The 20,894-nt window shown below is 42.0% G+C and overlaps 1 protein-coding gene across 1 annotated transcript in view; it reads right to left on the minus strand.

Moving 5' to 3' along the window:
- PHIP (pleckstrin homology domain interacting protein) overlaps window positions 1-20,894 on the minus strand; it is a 327,383-nt gene that overhangs the window by 31,755 nt on the left and 274,734 nt on the right. Inside the window, exons 30-32 of the mRNA XM_067532638.1 lie at window positions 19,754-19,909; window positions 17,235-17,355; window positions 6,961-7,086 (exon numbers count right to left, since the gene is read on the minus strand). Of these exons, the coding sequence (XP_067388739.1) occupies window positions 6,961-7,086; window positions 17,235-17,355; window positions 19,754-19,909 (403 nt within the window). The remainder of the gene's footprint in view (window positions 1-6,960; window positions 7,087-17,234; window positions 17,356-19,753; window positions 19,910-20,894) is intronic.

A 20,894-nucleotide genomic window follows, 5' to 3' on the forward strand; every position in this document is an offset into this window, starting at 1 on the left:
CGACCAGAGCCACTTAGTGCTCAGGTTGGTGCCGATGTGGGCTCCCCATCCCACATCTGAGGCGTTGGAGATTAGGGTGACCAACGGGACAAGTTCCCTGAATGGAACGTCCTTCAACACTGCCCTGGGAGATCTGCACCAGTCTCGGGAGATTAGGACAGGCAGGGGGAACTGTGACTACCCAATTCAGTGGGTGTCTGCTCGGCATGTACATCGAAGCCAACCACTACGTGCAGGCCACCATATGGCCTAACAGCTCTAGGCAGTGCCTGGCTGTTGTCGTGAGGCATCGGTGTAGCTGGGAGATGATAGAGACCATAGCCTCGAAACATGGCTGAGGCCGGAAGGCTGTGGCCTGGGAAGCGTCCAGGGTGACCCCAATAGATTCTATGCATAGCACTGGGGTTAGTGCAGACTTCAGTTCTAGTTCCAGCAACCATCACGGGCAGAAAGAAGGAACTGAGGGGTCGTAGGGTCCGCAGTGCCTCATATACCGCTGCATGCGTGCGGGGATCCAGGGGGCACCAGAGCCAATCCTATGGGGTCTGCTAAGGGGGAAAAAAGTTCCAGGAACCATGCACGCCAGTGTGCACTCACCTATATTGGAATGGACACGAGCAATCACTCGAAGGAGAACCATGTTTATCTGGGCCATATGGGGGCTATCAAGATGACTCTGATCATCTTGAAGAGGAGTAGAAGGAAAAAATGTACAGTAGATATGCATCCCATTTAAGGAGAAAAGCATCACGAAGAGAATGGGGTCCCAGTGATGCTCTGGAGCAGAAGTATGGGCACTTGGCGTTCTGGTTTGTCACAAAAGGGTCTGAACCTGCAGTTTCTGAGTATGTTCCGCAGTATCCTGGTATTCATTTCCCACTTATGGTCCTGGGAAAATTTTTTGCTCAGTGCATCTGCCATAACATTTTGGCATCCTGGTAGATACAAGTCTGAGATGTCGATGTTGTGGCGGATTACCAATTCCATAATCGCATCGCTTCTGTGAATAGGGAGTGTGACCATGCCCCTCCTTGGCCATTTATATAAAACATACAAGCGACGTTGTCCATCATGACCTTTATGACCTTGTCCCTGATCTCGGATAGGAAGTATGAACATGCTTTGTGGACTGCCCCATAGCTCCAGTAGGTTTATGTGTAACGTTGCTTCAAATGGAGATCAACAGCCTTGGATTACATGGCTGCACAAGTGTGCCCCCCAACCTAGCAGAGAGGCATCCGTTGTATCATCGATGGAGTGATCTGTGCAAAGGGAATTCCTGTTCAAACGTTCTGTGGTTGAGTTTACAAATGTAGGGAATTTTTTACTTTGCTTGGCATTGTAAAACACTTGTTTGTACTGTGTCTGTGTGGAATATATAAAAGACAGGTATCACATGTGCAGTCTGGTGTGATTAATGTCAAACGTTGTTGCTGACATATAGCCTAATAGTTAAGAGGCAGGTCCTGGCCAATGTCTGTGAGCTGGCTTGCATTATAGTGATTAGGTTAACTACAGTAGTAAATCTGTGCTGGGGCAGAGAGCCTGTAGCTTCCAGAATTGAGATGGGTGCCAATGAACTCCAGTCGCTGCACAGGTGTGAAGGTTGATTTTTGTTCTTTTATCTGTGGACCCAGCTATGTGAAGAGAGATACTGTCTTTTAGGTAGCTTCTAGGGCCTCTTCGCGAGTCGAGGCTTTGAGTAAGTAATCGTCCAGATAAGGGAATATTATGATCCCATATCTGCAGAAGTGAGCCGCCATCACCACGAGGACTTTTGAGAATGCTGGTGGTACTATAGAAAAGCTGAAAAGAAGTACTTTGTATTGGTAATGATCTGTGCCCAGAACAAATCTGAAAAACGTCCTATGCGAAGGGTATATCATTATGTGGAAATATGCATCCTGGAAGTCAAGGGCTGAGAATTATTGTTACTAGTGTGACCATCCTGACTTGCTGCGTCTTCATGAATTTGTTGAGTCTTCTCAAGTCGAGAATGGGCCTCCATCCGCCTCTTTTTTTTTCCTGGGCTAGAAAATAATGGGAGTAGGAACCCTTCCCTTTGTGTTGTGTTATACTGCGTTCAGGTGTATGAGATGGTTTACCTCCTTGTCGTAGTAGATGTTCATGAGAAGGGTCCCTGAAGAGGAACGGGGAAGGAGGGTGGGTAGTGGGGATGGAGGTAAATTGGATGGAATAGCCAGTCTTGATGATTTCAACACCCATTTGTCTAATGTAAACTTTCGCCACGCTGAGTGGAATGGAGTCAGACAGTCTCTGGATGGATGGTGTCAGATGATTCCAGCAATAGAAGATGTAGGACATGTGTCTGGTCCTTGATCAAACTCTCAAAACTGTTGTTTAGAAGGAGGTTTTGGGGACATTGATGATTGAGAAGGGAGTGATTTCCATCTAGTGGGTCTCTGCCTCTGCAGGTCATATTGCCTCTGAGGTTGGGTGTAGAGTGCAGATCCTATTTTTTGCACCAAGTAATACTTCCCCTGTTTTTTCTTTTCAGGAGGTGTGGAAATGCCCAAGGATCTGAGAGTTGTCTTTTAATCTGGAGTTCTTTAATATGTGAAGTGACTCATCCGTCTTGGCTGCAAACAGCTTTGGGTCCTCAAACAGGAGGCCCTTGATGGTAGATTATACCTCTTTGGGAAACGCAGAGAGATGTAGCCAGAAAGCTCGTTGCATGACTATGGCTGTGTCAATGGAACGTGCTACCATGTCTGCTGAGCCCAGTGAGTCTTGTAAGGCTTTTCAAGCAAGAAGGTGGCCCTTCCAGATGGTTGCTTTGAATTGCTCTTTTTTGTCCTCAAGGAGATAATCAATATATTCAGACAATTTTTAACAATTTGTGTAATTGTATTTGGCCATCAATGCTTCATAACTGGTGATCCTGAATGTATGGTTGCTGACGAATAGGCCTTACGCCCAAAGAGGTCTAACCGCTTCCAGTCCCTATCATGCAGAATGGTTCTGGAGTGATGTTGTCTGCTCTTTTCATAACCTCTACCATCAGAAAGAGTTTGGTGTGGAATGTGAAAAAAATATTCCATTACTTTGGAGAGGAGATAATATTTTTTGTCCGCTCTTTTACAAGTGGGTGGAATTGTTGCCAAGGTCTGCTGGATGATCGTGGCTGGGTTCATGGGAGCCTCATTTATTGGGAGGGCAATCTTGGAAGAGGTTGAAGTCTGGAGGATGTCCAACAATTTATGTTAGGACTCCGCAACTTCTTCCAACAGAATCTCTAATGAATCTGCAATCCTCTTAAAACAGTTAATGGAACTGTTTAAAGACATCCCCCGTCATGGATAGTGAGAGCATGATAGCTTCATCCGAGAGGAGGATGAAAAATCGGTAGCTGGGGTGACTTCTTCATCTGAAGTCTCCTCCACTTCCTCAACTGCCTCTTTTGGAGGTTCAGAGGCTCCAGGTACAGAGGGTGATGGGGGAATGCCTCACCCTCTCCATGTGTGAACTGGAAGCTTAGGGAAAGTGTTGGTGGTACGTTGCCCATGGGTCCCAGTAAGGCCACTGTGGTGGGAATGGCATTGGTGGCTGCATCTGTCCCATCCTTGAGTTTCAGATCTAGGGTGGTACTCCTGTTGCTCTAGTGAACCTGATCTGGTGTGGATAGGTGAGAAGTGGTGGGAGGAGTAGATTTCCCCTTCATCATCATCATCATCAACATCATCATCATCGTCGTCATCGTCACTGGATAAAGGAGGAGCTGATCTCAGTGGCGTGGTATGTTGGTATGACACTGGGCATGCTGGAGTAAGATTGGTACTGAGGAGTGGAGATCCCAGTGCTGAAGAGACTAAAGGACCCTTATGCCCAAGGAACTGCTATGGTACTGAGAGCATCAGTACTGAGGAGGGTGTTAGTGGTACTGGCATCTTTATCGCAGTTGTTGGTGCTGAGGGTCGTGCGCTATGGGGGTAGGAAGTGACACCATAGATAGTAGCAGTGCCGAGCTGCTCAGTGCCACATGTTTGATCGGTTCTGGCAATACCCAGGCAAGGATGGTAGTGTGAACCATCTGTGCCTAGGATAGCCCACCTGAAAATGCCAAGGTCAGGGCAGGCTGCAAAGAGGAGAGTAGATGCTCCCAAACTGGACACTGCAGTTAGATTCCCCCAACCAGTTACAAACAGTGCTCCTGATTGCCCACACTGGTTATCAAGAAGCTAAAACAAAATAGCCCCCTTTACTGCATTTCAGACTCTGGCTCCCAGTCAGCAACTAGGTCCAGTAAAGAGATAAGTTATTTAAAACTCTATTCCCTTTGCCAAAATGTTCTCCTGACCACAAAGGGTCAGCCACATTATCAGATCAATATGAGTTTGGATCTTACCCAAAATACCACACTATCTGCCAATCCTTAGTAACTAAAACTGAAGGTTTATTAAAGAAGGAAATAAATAAATGAGAAGAGGAATGTTAAATCGGCAAAGCAATCAGATACATACAAATGACTTCAAAGTCCATATATATATATCAGGTTCTCAGTAGAACTGTGGCGTTTGCAGGCTTGTACAGTTCCTCTGGAATACATCCAGTACTTGGATGGATCTCAGTCCTTTATTTCACAGCTTCAGTTGCAGATGAGTTAATCCAGAGGTAGGAAGCAGGAATGAAGACAAGAAGTGGATGGTTTTCAGGGCCTGATATACCTTCTGCCCTGTGGGTGGATGCTCCTTGTTTTAGATAAACTTGTGGAAAATCACAGAAACAAGATGGAGTCCAGGGTCACCTGGGCAAATTCTGATGACTCATAAGGTGCAGCCACTGGGTTCACTGTACTTTTGAGTTCCCTTAATGGGCCATTAAGCAGGCTTATTGCTGCTGCCATTCTGTCCGGGGTGTCCCAGAAACATAGGACAAGTTGAGATACAGATATATCAAACATACCCAACACTTACAATACAAATATGACACATACACATAAACAATATCATATTTACCAAATTAAAACATTTCTAAAGGTATCTGACATGGGCTATCCTGTACGAATTGTTGTAGTTTTGCAATATTGATATTAAATCATACTCTAAAAGGTCACCCTAATCTAGACAGCATCACAGGTAGATTTCCCTTTTTTGCCTTCTTCCAAGCCAGCTTGCTTAAGGTCTTTTGCTCACATGGTACCCAAGGTACCCAGAGGTCCCGCTATCTGAGAGGTGGATGGTCTTGGGTGTGGTCGGTACTGATGTGGTCTGAGGGTTGGGGTCTCTTTTTGGTGGGTTCCCAAGACGTGGAGGTTGCAGCCCGTTTCTTTGTCACCTTTTTGGGGGAGTGCTCCTTCCTCTGAGAAGGTGGTGTGGAACCTCTTTCAAATGCCGACGTTGGAGACCGGTGCCTAGGAGGGGTCTGTGATCCAGGATCGGACGCTGGGTGCAAAGACTTCTCCATCATGACGTGTTTTAGCTGTAGGTCTTGCCTTCTTGGCACAAACTTTCAAACTGTTGCAGTGGGAGGACTTTTGTGGAACATGTGTCTCGCCAAGGCAGCAGACACACTGTGAATGTCTGTCAGAGACCGGGATTGACGACCAGCAAGTGAGGCAACGTTTAAAACCCAGGGAGCTGGGCATGCCCCTTAGAATAGGGTTTCTCCTGTGAGGCAGAGTAACTATACTACACTAAGAGGTATACTAATAACAATGTCCTAAAGTAAGATTTTTTTTTTTAAGAAAAGAAAAATAAACGGGGAAGAGATAGGGAGTAAATTATTGAACTAACTAACTAACCAACCAGCTTAGGAACTGGTACTCCAAAGTTAAAACTAGACTAAAAATAAAGCTTGGAGGCACTTCCAAGTGCTCTGTCTCAAGCTGAGAGTGGTAGAGAAGGAAGTGGCACTTGCTTGCTGTGTACTAAGTGTCTGTGTGGACCCTGGTGCCACCCACTAACAGTCCCATAGTGCTCTTTGATCTACTCCCTCAATAGAATGAGGTAGAATGGGCCTGATGGAGATTGCATGGTATATTAATACAAATTGTTAAACAAAATTCTGATAAATAAAGACTGTTAGTCCTATTCTCTACTGAATTTTAGCATGCTATTGGGAGGGCCCATCTGGTCTTCTGCGCTACAGAAAAACCACTCCCTTACTTTTTTGTTTTAAACTTTCCATTTACCTTTTTTCCACTGGAGAAAGGAATGGAGGGGAAGAAAATAAATTGAAAGTAGGTTTTTACATTAAAAATTTTCAAAATATTGTAGTTAGCATTTTAATCAAAAATGAAAATTTTTGCAAACCACTCATATTTTTTAATTTTTTTTTTAAACACAATTACCATTTTCCGATTAGCTCTAGTTACATCAAATGTGAAGGTTTTAGAATGAAATTCCTACAACTATTTTGTTATTAGCTCCATGTTTTAATACCGTGTTAAAGAGATTATTTTTGTATCTATGCCCTCTATTGCACTCCAAAAACCACTAAATCTATCACTTGAGAAAGCTCATGTAGGAAATGAAAAATCAGACTATGTATCATAATTAATTCAGTACTGAAATTTCCCTTTCAAGAGTAGTTGGTACACTTCTGCTTTTAGAAGGTTTCAAATATTTCTTGGTACTCTACATAAATACCTCCTGAAAAAAAATGCTTTAGGACTTTAGTGACCAGATTCAATTTCTAAGCAATACAATTCATTACTACTAATAATTTATTATTCAATTCCTTGTTTCTGAAATATAAATTTCCTAAATTATTTGTTTTATAAACTCTAATGCATTAAACTTAATCCTACTTTGCAGTAATTGATGTAATGTTTTTACATTGCCTTTGAGTTTTCCCCTCTCCCCTTCTAAACAGAAATGTTGTACACTTCTGACCTTCAGTAGAGTAGATGGCAGGTTCACATTAACATGCAAAATTATCTACTATTTTATCTATTGCTAGAACACAGAACAAAAATATTAGATTTGTTCATCAACTCACTTTATGAAGTATAGCAGAAGATCTGTGACGAATTTGGCAGATTTAACAATAGGGCTTCCTGGTTCATTGAACGTGCGTGTATTATGTTCTATGTATCGAACTTCCCACATAAGTGAAGAAAGCCGCCTTTGTGGAGAAGGAAAAAAAACAAACATAGAAGACTTTGAATAGTTACATATTTTAATATCAGGGTTAAATTTTTTAAAAAGTCTCCCATATCTCCTTTTAAGCAATTTTAAAAGGAATAACAGCAAAAATTATATTTCTTGGTTAGAGCAAGAAATCATATACTCTTATATAGCGCTCTACCTGGCCAACAACAGGCAGCTTTCTCTTGTTTCTAGCTTCTACATGTGTGTCTGGTGTATGTGGCTATATATGTGGCTGGTGAGTGAAAGGGGTGGAGAATTTTGAGGCCCTTATTGCTAGTCAATCTGGAGATGGGTAGGAGGAATGTACTTCTCATGTTTCCCAGACAGTTCATCTTGCTACCTATAGCTCCTCTCTGTTGCCCAGTCCTGGTCCCTGCCCTCCTAAAGCTGATTGTTAAGGGAGAAAGCCCTAGTGCAATAACTAGAATTCTCTCCCGTAGCCCTCAGTGTACTGCTCCCCAATTACACAACAGCAGTCCCTGCCTGCAATCCTCAAAAAAGGAGATACAATCTATACAAAAACAGTTGTGTGATTTTCAAAAATGAGCACATCCCCCCATTTCAAACTAAATTCATTCTTAAAAGTGAAATGGAAATTGAAAGTAGGCCCAAACTTCCATTTATTTTGCACTTGCAAAGCACAATGGAAGAAATTTCTAACAAACCTTTTGGATTTTTTCCTAATAGTTAAGAAACCAGACAGTGAGTTGGAAAACCAATTAATATGTTCCATTGTGTGCATATGCACACAAAGAAGAATGATTAAATGTGCTTTGTGTGAAAGTGGTACTCAATTCTATAATGTGCTAAAAATAAAGTGAAGGAAGGTAGGATCTTCCTTACATAGTGGTAATATGCTAGGCTTAAATTTAAGTCTCTTGTTTCCAAAGGCTAATGACGTGTCACAAGGAAAATCTCAGGGCAAATTACCAGATATTTCACAAGGGGAGATGCAGTTAACATGCGCAACTACTGTAAAGGAAAGGAAAACTAAAACTTATCAGAAAGCAAAATACAAAGAAAATGAAGGTTACTTACCTGTAACTGGAAGCATTTCTTGTGCTGACCATAGCATATAATATGGTTTGGCACAGGGGCCTTTTGGTGAAACTGTCTAGAACTATGCCAAGTTGCTTATTATATGCAATGGCTCTGTTTTTGAGAAATTGCTATTTCCAGGTGCATATTGGTGATAATACAAGAGCTTGGAGGTACCATAAGAATGGCCTCCTGCCAGGATCAGTATTATATCCAACATTATTCAACTTATATTCAAATCACCTACCATAGGTCACGCAGGTTTGTTTATGCAGATGACATATGACTCGGCGCTCAGTCACACTCTTTTGACATACACCTAATACAGTAATTGATGTTCTTTGAGATGTGTGTCCCTGTGGGCGCTCCACTTAAGGTTCTGTCGCGTCTTGCGCCCTTGATCGGAGGTCTTTTAGCAGTACTTGTCCAGGTTGTGCATGCGCAGATTCCATCTTGTGTCACCTTCAGTACCTCTTTGGTTCACGCACGACCCGACACCCTCAGTTCCTTCTCTACCATAGAGTCCCCAATCAAACTCCGAAGTAGAGGGGAGGAGGTTGGGTAGGGGAGCACCCACAGGGTCACACATCTCGAACAACATCAGTTATTGCACTAGGTGAGTAACCATTCCTTCTTCTTCGAGTGATCTCCCTGTGGGTGCTCCACTTTAGGTGACTATGTAGCAGTGACCATCAATTGGTGGAGGAACTTGGGTGTATGGATGAAAGTACGGACAGGCCCATTGTGGCATTGCTGGTGGATGCCTGTTCTATTGCGTAATGTCTGGTAAACGTGTGGACTGAAGTCCATGTGGCTGCCTTGCATATGTCTGTGAGAGGGATATTATTTAGGAATGCCGTGGTAGTGGAAATTGCTCTGGTCAAGTGAGCTCTTGTACTTGATGGAGTCTGTAGGTCTTTTTTTTGGTAACATGTATGGATACATTTTTTATCCACTTGGATAGCCTTTGGCTGGATAAGGCCTTGCCCTTTGTACGTTCAGCCAATGAAATAAACAGTTTATTCAATTTCCTGATGTTTTTGTTCTTTCTAGGTAGAACGATAAAGCCCATCTGACATTCAGTGTGTGGAGTGTGGCTTCCTGTGGATTCACATGTGGTCTGGGGTAGAAGGTAGGTAAATGAATGGGTTGGTTAATATGGAATCTGAGACTCTCTTTGGCAGAAACTTTGGATGGGGTCTAAGTGTGACCTTATCTTTACGAAATATCATGTAAGGGGCATTTGTCATGAGTGCACTGATCTCCCCTACATCTCTGGCTAATGTGATAGCAACCAAGAATGAGACTTTCATGGACATATACAATGAGCATGTTGCCAGCGGTTCAAATGGTGCTCTCATCATAGCCCTTAATACCAAATTTAAGTTCCATGGTGTTATTGGGGAATGTATAACAGGGAAGGTTCTCTGTAACCCCGCTAAGAACCGTTTTACCATGGGGTGAGTGAAGACCGTAGCTTGATTGATATGATCATGTAATACTAAAATTGATGCCAAGTGAACCTTTAAAGAACTAATTGATAACTCCAATTATTTTAGTTCTAGAATGTAGTCTAGGATGATCGGTACAGATGAGGATGTCACCTTGATCTGTCTTTCTGTACACCAGGAATGAAATCTGTACCATTTTTGAAGGTAAGTCTTCCTAGTTGTAGGTTTTCTACTATTTAACAGTATCTGTCTAACATATTTGGAGCATTCCAACTCCTCTGATTGGAACCAATTAGGAACCATGCTGTAAAGTGTAATTTGTGTATTTCTGGGTGATAAATTCGACCATCGTCTTGTGAGAGGAGATCTTTCCTTGGGGGAAGTGTGATCGGTCTGTGTGCTGATAGACTGAGTAGATCTGAGAACCATGTCTGCCTGGGCCATGCTGGTGATATCACGATGACCTTTGCTTTGTCGGTCTTGATTTTGTGGATAGTCTCAGGTATCGTTGGGGTGGGTGGGAAGTTGAGCAAGAATGCATCACCCATGAATGGAATAGAATCGGTGACATTTTTTATTTTGTTTTGTGGCAAATAGGTCGATTGTGGGAAGACCCCACTGTTGAAAAATATTGTATAGGACCTCGTTGTTCATCTGCCATTCGTGATTCTGTGGGAAGTGCCTGCTTAGGCTGTCTGCAGTAATTTTGTCTTCCTGGTAGGTATGCCGCTGATATTTAGATGTCGTGCTGCATGCACCAGTTTCATAATCTTATTGATTTGGTATATAGGGAGCGTGAACTTGCTTCTGCCTGGAGATTAATATAGAACATGCATGCTATATTGTCCATCATTATTCTTACTGATTTGTTTCTTATGAAGGGTAGAAAGTGTCGACAAGCATTGCGGACTGCCCTAAGCTCTAGCACATTTATGTGAAGAGCGGTTTCTGGTTTTGACCACCTGCCTTGTATCGTGTTGTGGTGTAAATGTGCTCCCCAGCCTATAAGGGAGGCATCTGTCATAATCATAAGTGTTGGTTGAGGCCATGCAAATTGAATTCCAGACATCATGTTGCTTTCATGTGTCCACCATGATCGAGAGTCTTTGATGTTCTTTGGCACTGTCAGCTGTTTGTTGAGGCCATGTTTGTTTGGTCTGTAAACCATTGCTAGCCAGGACTGAAAGGCTCACATATGTAACCTGGAATGTTGGACCACAAATGTCATGGCTACCATGTGCCCCAAAAGCTATAGAGCAAGACATGCTGTAATTCTTGATATGATCCTCATTCGTGATATTAGGTCTATGATGGCCTGAAACCTGGGCTTTGGTAATGATGCTCTGGCTGTTATCGAATTGAGCTGTGCCCCAATAAATTCCAGTTCTTGTGTTGGGTTCAAAGTGGACTTTTTGGTATTTATCTTGAGTCCTAACTGGTGGAATACTGTTACGGTTTGTGCAGTGGCATGTCTTGCTATAGTTTCATTGATTATCCTTATTAAACAGTTGTCCAGATATAGGAAGATTGTAACACCTTGTCTCCTTAGGTGAGCAGTGACGACTGCAAACACTTTGGAAAAACCCCTCTGTGCCGTAGAAAGGCCAAATGGCAGCACCTTGTATTGGTAGTGATTACCTGACACTATAAATTTCAGGAAGCATCTGTGGCTCAGGGTGGATCGTAACATGAAAATAAGCATCTTGGAGGTTAAGGGCTGAGAACCAGTCCCCTTGTTGCAGTGTTGGTATTATCGCAGATAATATGACCATCTCGAACGTCTGTCGTCTCACGAATTTGTTTAGTGCCCTCACGTCTAGAATGAGTCTCCATCCTCCATTCTTTTTCTGTACTATAAAGTAGTGGGAATAAAATTCCTTGCCTCTGTGTTGAGGCAGGACGTATTCTATGGCCCCTATTTGTAGAGATGGTGGTTTATGTCTTGGTGCAAAACTTGCACATGAGCTGAGTCCCTGAAAAGGGACAGGGAAGGGTTGTGGGTGGGGGGGATGGATATAAATGGGATTGTTTATCCCAAGTTGATGAGCTCTGTTACCCATTTGTCCGTTGTAATCATTGACCAATTTAGATGGAATTGTCTGAGGTGAATTTTGAAATTTGTTATGGATGGTTCTGGTACTGCATGCTGAATGGGATTTCTCAGACCATCGACCAAGGACTCAGAACTGCTGTTTGGATGGCGCAGATTGAGTTCCTGAAGATGTTTGTTGAGGTTGTCTATGACCTCTCTGTTTTCCTCTCTGTGACTCATATTACCTATACTGGTGGTGGGGCTGATACCTGTGGGTATAAGGTTGGAATCTATACTGCTTCTTTTTGCTGTAGGTGTATAAATTCCTAGGGTCTGTAGTGTGGCTTTAGAATCTTTCATCGAGTGTAACACGTCATCTGTTTTTTTTTTAAAGAATGCTGGGTCTTATCAAACGGGAGATCCTCTATTTTTGTTTGTAGATCTCTGGGAAGAGCAGCTGCGTGATACCAAGAGGCTCTGCACATCACTATGGCTGTGGCCATGGTTCTAGCCGTCATATCTGCTACATCCAACGAGGCTTGTAGTGAAGTCCTGGCTATGAGCTGTCCATCGGTGAGTAGAGATTTGAATTGTTCCCTTTTATTATCAGGTATTTCATTTGTGATTTGGGCTAGTTTCTCATAGATAGTATGGTCATAATTTGAGAGTAGTGCTGAATAATTTGATACTCTCATCAGCAGGGTAGAAAATGAGTATACTTTCCTTCCTAAGAGGTCAAGCCTCTTCCAGTCCTTGTCCTGCAGTGTTGACTTATAGTTTGTTTGTTTTCCCCTCTGGTTTGCGGCACCTGTGACCAATGAGTTTGCAGGTGGGTGTGTGAATAGAAATTCCATCGCCTTGGCTGGGATATAGTATTTTCTATCATTCCTCTTGTTAATGAGGGGAATTGTAGCTGGCATCTGCCATATGATGTTGGCTGGCTCCATTAACGTCTCATCCATAGGGAGTGAGATTTTTAAAGATGTCATGGTATGCAGGATTTTCAGTAGTTTATGATGAGACTCTATGACCTCTTCCAGTGGAATCTCTAGCTCTTGTGCAACCCTCTTGAATAAGTGATTAAACTGCTTGGGGTGGTCCACAGGAGTGGATGTAATTGGAATGACTGCTTCATTCGGTGATGAAAATGAGTCATGCGGTGACCTGGCTCTACCTGTGTGGGAGCTGGTAGGTCTATCGTATGCTCTAGAGCAGCGGTTCTCACCGGTGGTACTTACCGGAAGGCTGGATGGTACGCGCGCTGCCGAATCCGCCGCCGCTGGAAGGGCCCTCCCACCCGCCCGTATGAAACTCTGCCGCGGAAAATGGGGAAACGGCGGAAGGGTTTCGGCGGCGGGTATTGTTTCCGCCGCGAAACCCCGCCGCCCGTCTCTCCCCGCCGCCGCGAAACCCTGCCGCAAGTCCCCTCCCTTTTTTTTCCCGAGTGGTACTCGGGTCGGGTACAGTCAGGTCAAGTGGTACTTGACCCGACTGTACCTGCCCCGAGTGGTACTCGGGAAAAAAAGGTTGAGAACCGCTGCTCTAGAGTATGTGGAGCAGATTTCCCAATTGTGACATCGCATTTGGTATGGCATATGGGGAGGAAACCATGGTGGTCCGTACCCTGGACATGGCATGTTACCCCTTTGGGGCATATATCCCCGTGACTCCACCAATGCCTGGGGGGTGCAGAGTGTTCTGAGGAAAACTGGGCTTTCTCTAGGTCATAGTTTCTCAACCTGTGGTATGCGTATCCCAAGGGGTATGCGAGACACAGGCAGGGGGTATGCAGCAAAAAACCCAGTGAACAGAGGTGAGCGGCAGCTGCCGACTTCTGGGGAAGCCAAGTGGCAGCCGCCTGCTTCCTGCTTGATCCCAGCTCCTAGCTGGGAGGTAGACAGCAGCTGCCCCAATCCTGGGAAGCTGGGTGGCAGCCACCGACTTTTTGGGAAGCTGGGCAGCAGCTGCCCATGTCCTGCCCAGCCCAGCCTAAGCTGCCAGGTGGGAGCCCGGCGGCAGCCTCCTAGCACTGGTAGCATATTTAGTCCAGATGGATTAGCAGTTCTCTTCCTCTGGAACCTATGCTTTATCCTAGAGAGTGAAGTGGGTCTCTGGAATTCATGGGCAGTTTGAAATCTATTACATTTTTTTTTTCACAAGAGTATAAATTCCCAGAGATCACAGTGTGGCTCTGGAGCCTTTCAAAGTATGAAGGAACTCATCTGTGTTCTCCAAAAACAACTTCAGACCATCAAAGGGGAGGTCCTCCACAGTGCTCTGGAGAATCCGGACAAGCTGGAGTCAGAACGCCTGCATGTAACTACTGCTCTAGAGATAAAATGGGCTGCAGTATCTGCCATATCAAGAGGTACTTGAAGAGACGCCCTGGCAAGTAACTGTCCCTCAGCAGTGATGGCCTGAAATTGCTCCCTTTGATTCAGGAGGAGGAGGTCAATAAAAGCAGTAAATTTCATGTAGTTTGTGTAGTTATATTTTACCATGAGCATCTGATAATTCACAATCCAGAATCGCAGGCTCCCCGATTAATAGGACTTCCATTAAAAAAGATCCAGGTACTTTTGATCCCTGTCATATGGGATCAACTTAGTGTAATATTGTTTTCCCTGCACACTCACCGCATCAACCACCAGAGTACTAGGTGGGGGATAGAGGAATAAAAATAGGAGTCCTTGGTGGTGTCCTAATACTTGCAATCAGCCCATTTGCAAGTTGGTAGTACTTTTGCTGAGGTCTGCCAAACAGTTTTCACAGGATCCAAAAGTGCCAGGTTGATGGGGAGCATGACTGGTTGGTGTTGCTGACTGCAGAATGTCCAGCAACTTGTGTTGCAATTACTTGACCTCAAGTGGTAACTGCAGAAGTTAGACTCCAGTTTTATGAGGTCCTGGAATTGCCTGAATTCATCAGCCATAGACGGTAGTAGAGGCATTACTGCCTCATCTCGTGAGGGAGTTGGTAGTTTCAGGGATAGCTACATATCTGCGCTAACCTCCTGCTCCTTGAATGTCTCCTCCTACTAAGGAATGGTCTGTGATGAAGGAGATTGTATGCCCCTATTGTTCCAGTTGGTGAGGCTCAAGGCCCTGGAAAACTGCTATCGGTAAGCAGCCCAGGGATCCCATTATGACCACAATGGGGAACCATATGGGGAAGGTGTGGTATCTAAGGTTGTTCTCACTGCCTGTGATGTCTTCCCCAAAATTCTGCTTTCTCTGTGGGTATCAAAGGATTGGCCTCATATGATTGGGTGGGAGATCCTGTCACTGAGACTGACAGGAGGCCCCATCATCATCTTCATTGTCCAGTGGAGGAACCTAAGCTGAAAACAGTGGTGAATCAGGTAGTACCACAGACAGATGAGAGTCTGGTGACCAAGTGGGTCTTGGTACCAAGAACTGTTCAGTCCCCTTTAGCAGTTGAGACTCTGGTTCATCTGCCACAGACAATCTTTCAAGTACTTAAATTCTTGGGGTACCAAGTGGAGTGGAGGCAATGGTCTGCTTGTCTCTAGAAGTTAGAATGACCGGTTCCCAATTTTGTAGGGACAGTCCCAATAATCGGGGCTTTGTTTTACACAGGCGCTTATTACTGCTCACCCCCGTCCAGGTTTTTCACACTGGCTATCTGGTCACCCTACTAGAATTAGATAGTACTGAAGATTTAGAATGCTTCAAGGTGAGCACTGATGGAAATGGACATTAAGCCTTGTGTTGTTCCGAGGAACCCATTAGCAAAGTACCGAGGGTAGAGCTATGTCCGATGTTACTGGTCTGAAAAAATGTCTTTCTTAGCCAATGTCTTATCTTGTCTGGAGAGCACCGAAGCTCGCTCGGAGCTATGTTTGCTCTAGGAAAAGCTTTGGGGTTTTCCAGCCACACAGGTACCATAGGAGCCCTTTACCTCTACAGTACCAGGCAGAGAGGTTGAAGTTTCTGAAATGGTTAACCTACTGGGAGACCAAGATCTTTTTGGGACAGACTCCTTAAGAGAGGAGTCAGAGCTCCTCTTCCTGGGACCTTTTAAGATCCCTGGAGTCTTCTCCTTTCTGGAGGAGTGTTGAGTTGAAGTTGAAGGAGTGCAGGATCTGCCCTGTGGCTGCTGTATAGGGGGATTCTCTTCACCTGGCTCTGGAGCAGAGCAAAGGGAATACTCTATTGTAAATAGCCTCAACTTGTTCTCCCAGTTCTTCCTTAAGCCCTGGATTTAAGGGTAGACATACATTACACTTCCTGCAACTTTCCTAGGCAACAAATGTACTTGGAATGGCAGTTGCTAATTCCTGGCAAGTGAGGCAGCATTTAAACCCTCGTGAGCTGGCCATACCATCCCAAGAAGGCAACCCTCCTCAGAAGGAGGGGAGAGGAACAAACTTATCCTCTCAACCACTATAGTAATCTAATTTAACTAACAAACTAGACTGAACTGAACTAGCAATTAGGAAAAAATTCTTTTAGCTGCAGCACACTCGAGGCAGACATGCTCAAGGTCCCGCTCAGACCAAGGCAGTTGAGAAGGAACCGAGGATGGCTTTTCTACGCAGATCTATATAGCCTTAACGTGGGAGCACCAGGAGGTCTGGGACCCATGCACAGGACTAAGAGACACTGCTATCGAAGGTCTCCGATCAAAGGCACATGGGGTGCACGTGCACCTGAAGAGGAGCATACAATAGGGACACTACTTGAAGAAGAACCAAATCTTCAGTTTGCATAAAATTCCTTGGGCAGATAAATATTGTCGTATGATTCATACTATTTTTTAAAACTTAGACATACATCTTGGAACATATTATCTTAAAACAGAACAGTGGAGGGAGAGAGGGAAGGAGAGGGGGTGGTGGTGAAGAATTCTCAAAGCAAATATCTTCTATAAATCAAGCGAAGTAGTCTGCCACAAAGTATTTTAATAGAACAATACTTCATCTCAGATAATTAAATACTGAATGTAAAAGAAAATTTGCTGAACACAGCAGACATTTAGGAAAAGAGATGAAAACTGTACTAACAAGTTAAAACAAAAGACACAAAATAATTTCTGCAAGTACAGTGAAATGGTGTCCTAATTCAATAAGATTTTTATAAAGAGACTTAAATTGCCAAGCCAATAGTTTCTTTTAATAGTATGTTTTATGTGCAGATTCTTACTGTAAACTGCTAATAAATAAATTAAAATGGTGTAACAAGTGATTTAGTAAGGTATATTCTGCCTATTTTTTCACTTTATCTTTTTAAATAATAAACTAAATATTTTCAGTTTGTTTAATTTTAAAAGAATAAATGCAATTACTTTGATTTGAAAATCTCTTTATAGATATGTACCCTAATCCTGCAGTTGGATCCACACACATGCAGCCAACTGCAGGACTGGGCACTTAAACAATTCATATTCTAAAATTCACATCCCTAATTTAACACTTTATAAAATGAAAACCTAAATCCAGGACAGATGCTAATTACATGGTAAGACAGATGGAAACAGTCAACCTATTTCATCTCTTTGTTAGATATTATCCTATAAAAAGACAAGCAAAAAGATCTGTTTGGCACTACTTTAAAAAAGTAACAGAGACTTGGATCTAACCTGTAAAATCTGCTTTCCAGTCTTTGTTTAATGGTACTGAGATCTGTGGGATATGCCACAACAGTGCAATACATTGGATAAGCTTGGAGATCCACAGGTGCCACAAATGCAGAAGCAATATCTAAATACAAATGAAAAGGTTATATCACATAAAGCCAGACTTTTAGTAGTCTGTTTCAGATCTTTTTTATTTTCAACACACCCACATAACCCTTGAAACTTACAATACAAACAGTAAGAAAAGTGACAGAAACAAACAAGAAAAGCCAACATTAGACATTTTAAAATATTAATGAAATTTTATACGCACAAGCATGTGCTGTAGTATATGCCATAAGCATGATTACTTTAGTGATTAATCAGAGCCATCCCTCTGCGCCTGAAAAACTGCACTCTGAGAAGCATGATGGGTGCATTCAAAATATAAAGAGAATTATTTTTTGCTACAGATACAAATCTGTAAGTTATATAATTAAAAATATGCAATTCCAAAATATTAATTGGTGCACTTCTGACTCACTCTGCTTTGGAAAAATACCACTTTATTTATCTTTACATTACCACTCCCTCAGCTTCAAAGTTCTCAAATCTTAATGTGTAAAGCAATTCTTTAGACTGTTACTATAAAAGCTTAGAGGAATTTACAAGGAATTTAGGACAAAGACAAATATGATACAAGCAGAAAAACAATATCCCAGAAAATAAGGGAATTCAACCGAGTGAAGGCTTCACGGCTTTATTTTTATTGATTTATGGTTCTTAAAATACCTGATTTTATAGGGGAGGGGATGAAAAAAATTAATATAAAAAATTTTAAATTCTAAAATATATTTAAAATATGTTATTAAAAACAAGAAGAATTGACAAAAATTAGCAACGAGATGAGCTGGTCTTTTAAGAAAACGGTGAAGCAGAATGTTCTATTGAAGTAAAAAACTGGCTAATCTACTCTTAAGATTGATACAGTAAATTGAACTTTTACACAAAACAAGGAACAAGAACAGTACAGTTAAAAAACAAAACTTCAAACATACTCAAACAGAGTACAGTAGTGGAAACCTTAATTACAACCTCATACTCCTCCAGAAGCAATTAACACACCGAACATATCACCGCTGGTTTTTGCTAACATTACTCCTGTCGTAATTAATGTTTTGTATTATTCTGAGAGAGATTAATGAGTTACATGTAGTATGTTTCTTTATTTGTTGGGGGCAGAAGGATGTTTCTTGTGAAGACATAGTGTGTCCCTACCAAAGGAAACATGCTGCATAGGCAGTCAGGTACTGCTAAGGTTTCCCGCAACCTGGCATTTGCTTGCTTTTTTGCATTAGGGGGTGTCAAATTTAACCAATCTTAATCCCTGTTAAACCAAATTTTTATTTATAATAATTTGCACATTTGTTTAAGGATCATACTGACACACGAAAATTAACCTCGCACATTTCAACAACCATCTTACCACAAGACACACAAAGTGATTCAACATATACATAACTGATATATGCATACTTCTGACTATGTTAATGACAGAATTAGTGATGTGTATGTAGAAAGAATTTATAATGTTGCACTTTTCAGAAGCTGCCTATATATACCAGCACTTGTTCCCACAAGTGGTAAACTCATGATGCACCATTTGCTAATCAATAAATTACACATTCATTCTCCTTAATATTTTGCTGATACAGAAGTTTTTTCTTTCATTGGCCACAACCCAAAGAAAAGAAAAATGATGGCTGAGTACACATCAGCTTAGTTAAGAAAAATTCCATGTACAGGTATTCATCATAAACATTCTCTAGGAAAACAAAACAAGTACATACTTTTGCTATCTGTTCAAAATAAAGTTCCAGAGGGGTAGCTGTGTTAGTCTGTATACAGCAAAAACAAAGAGAGCCCTGTAGCAACTTAAAGACTAACAAATTTCTGCAGGCATAAGCTTTCTTGGGCTGCAACCCACTTCGTCAGATGCAGGATGTAGATGCATCTGACGAAGTGGGTTGCAGCCCACGAAAGCTTATCCCTGCAGAAATTTGTTAGTCTTTAAAGTGCTACAGGACTCTTGTTGTTTTTGTTCAAAATAAAGTTACACTTTTCTATTCAACACAGGGGCCTCCATTATCAACACTAACAAGTGATTTTGGGTGCTCAATTTGAGATATCATAAAGCAGCATTGATTTTCAAAAGGTAAGTGTTCAGTACTTTCTGAAAATCAAGCTCTTCAAGATCTCTCTAGTTACATGTCCAAAAACACTCAAAATCACTCGACACCTTTGAAAGGTCAGATTGTGTATTAAAGGCACCATATAGATTTGTCATGTTGTGAACAAAGTATTTTCTTTTTTTATAAGGTAATAAATTCAAGTAGTGATTTGATGGCTATTGCAGTTGATCAAAGAAGCATTTACTAAACTTGTGTATTGTGGTGTTCTCCTAAAAATGCATATCAACCCTTCCCATGAAAGTTAGCTTGCATACCAAAAGTTTCTTATATTATTCAATCACAAATACTTACCTAGAGTCATGAGCTGGTTTATCCCTGCAATAATTCTGTCACATTCCTCATCTCGGGTTCTGGAACCCCATTCTCCATCCAGAGGTTTGTAGATCAATGTTCGGCATTCAACATCAGTTAAAGGAACACTAGTTCCCAACTCTTCAGGAAACACAGCTGAAATAGTCCATTAAAAAAACCCAGGTGACAATTGGAAAATATTAATCTTTTTATATTTCAAGACAGACATATTTCTATTAAAAACACAAAGCAATTAATATAGACAGTGTATAGAATAACATTGTTTTACTGAATAAAAGTGTAAGGTGTGTAGTTATTTGTTTGCGCAAAAGAAACAGTGCTTTGATACTGTTTTGGGATCTTACATGCTTCATGTGTGTATTGTTACTGGCTAACAAATGTGTTTCCCATAATACAGTTTGCTGAATCCTGCCAGAATTTTGTGGATTTTCAATGTACTAGACTTACAGTCAGTTTGTGGGAGAAGGTATTTTGCGGTAAACAAGGGTAGTTTTGTAGCATGTGACATTATTTAATAAAAAATTATTGATAATTTAACTACATTCTGGGAACTGCAGTGGGTGCTTTATAGTCTTCAGGCAGAGCTTAGAGATATTGGTTTTAACCTATACAGTCCTTGAGACCTGCCTATATTGAAAACGGCCTTTTTCCATTGCTGTGGTAAGTGGAAGTGCTTAAACTGGAGCCCCTGGAACATGAAAGAGCAGCTACCATCTGGGCATTCTCTCAAGGGCATTTGACTTTGGAATTAATATTCCAGTTTGATCAAAATTAGCCAGAATCTGTTCATTTCAGAGCACACGGAAAGGTCCATCTTCTTATTCAGACTTTTAGGCAGGGAAAATGCAATAAGCACAAGTATTTGTAGGTGTAGCAGGAGATTCTTGGGATGTTTGGGTTTGTGGTTGAATGGATATTTTAGATGTTGGTGCTAGAGATGCTGCTGGTTTTATCTTGTGTGTTACTGTACTTTTAATTACATCTAAGAGGTGCAGCAAGAGCCTGGGATAGGTTCTTTATTCTTTAAAACCAAATAATGAGTAAATTGATAAACTTATTGAAATAATAAATAATTGCAAGAGAATATGTATAGTAGGCTGAGCTGAATCAAAGTTATACT

Source organism: Emydura macquarii, unplaced genomic scaffold (assembly GCF_026122565.2).
Source record: "Emydura macquarii macquarii isolate MOO-44397 ecotype Brisbane River unplaced genomic scaffold, CSIRO-AGI_Emac_v2 contig_3295, whole genome shotgun sequence".
Classification (NCBI taxonomy): domain Eukaryota; kingdom Metazoa; phylum Chordata; order Testudines; family Chelidae; genus Emydura; species Emydura macquarii.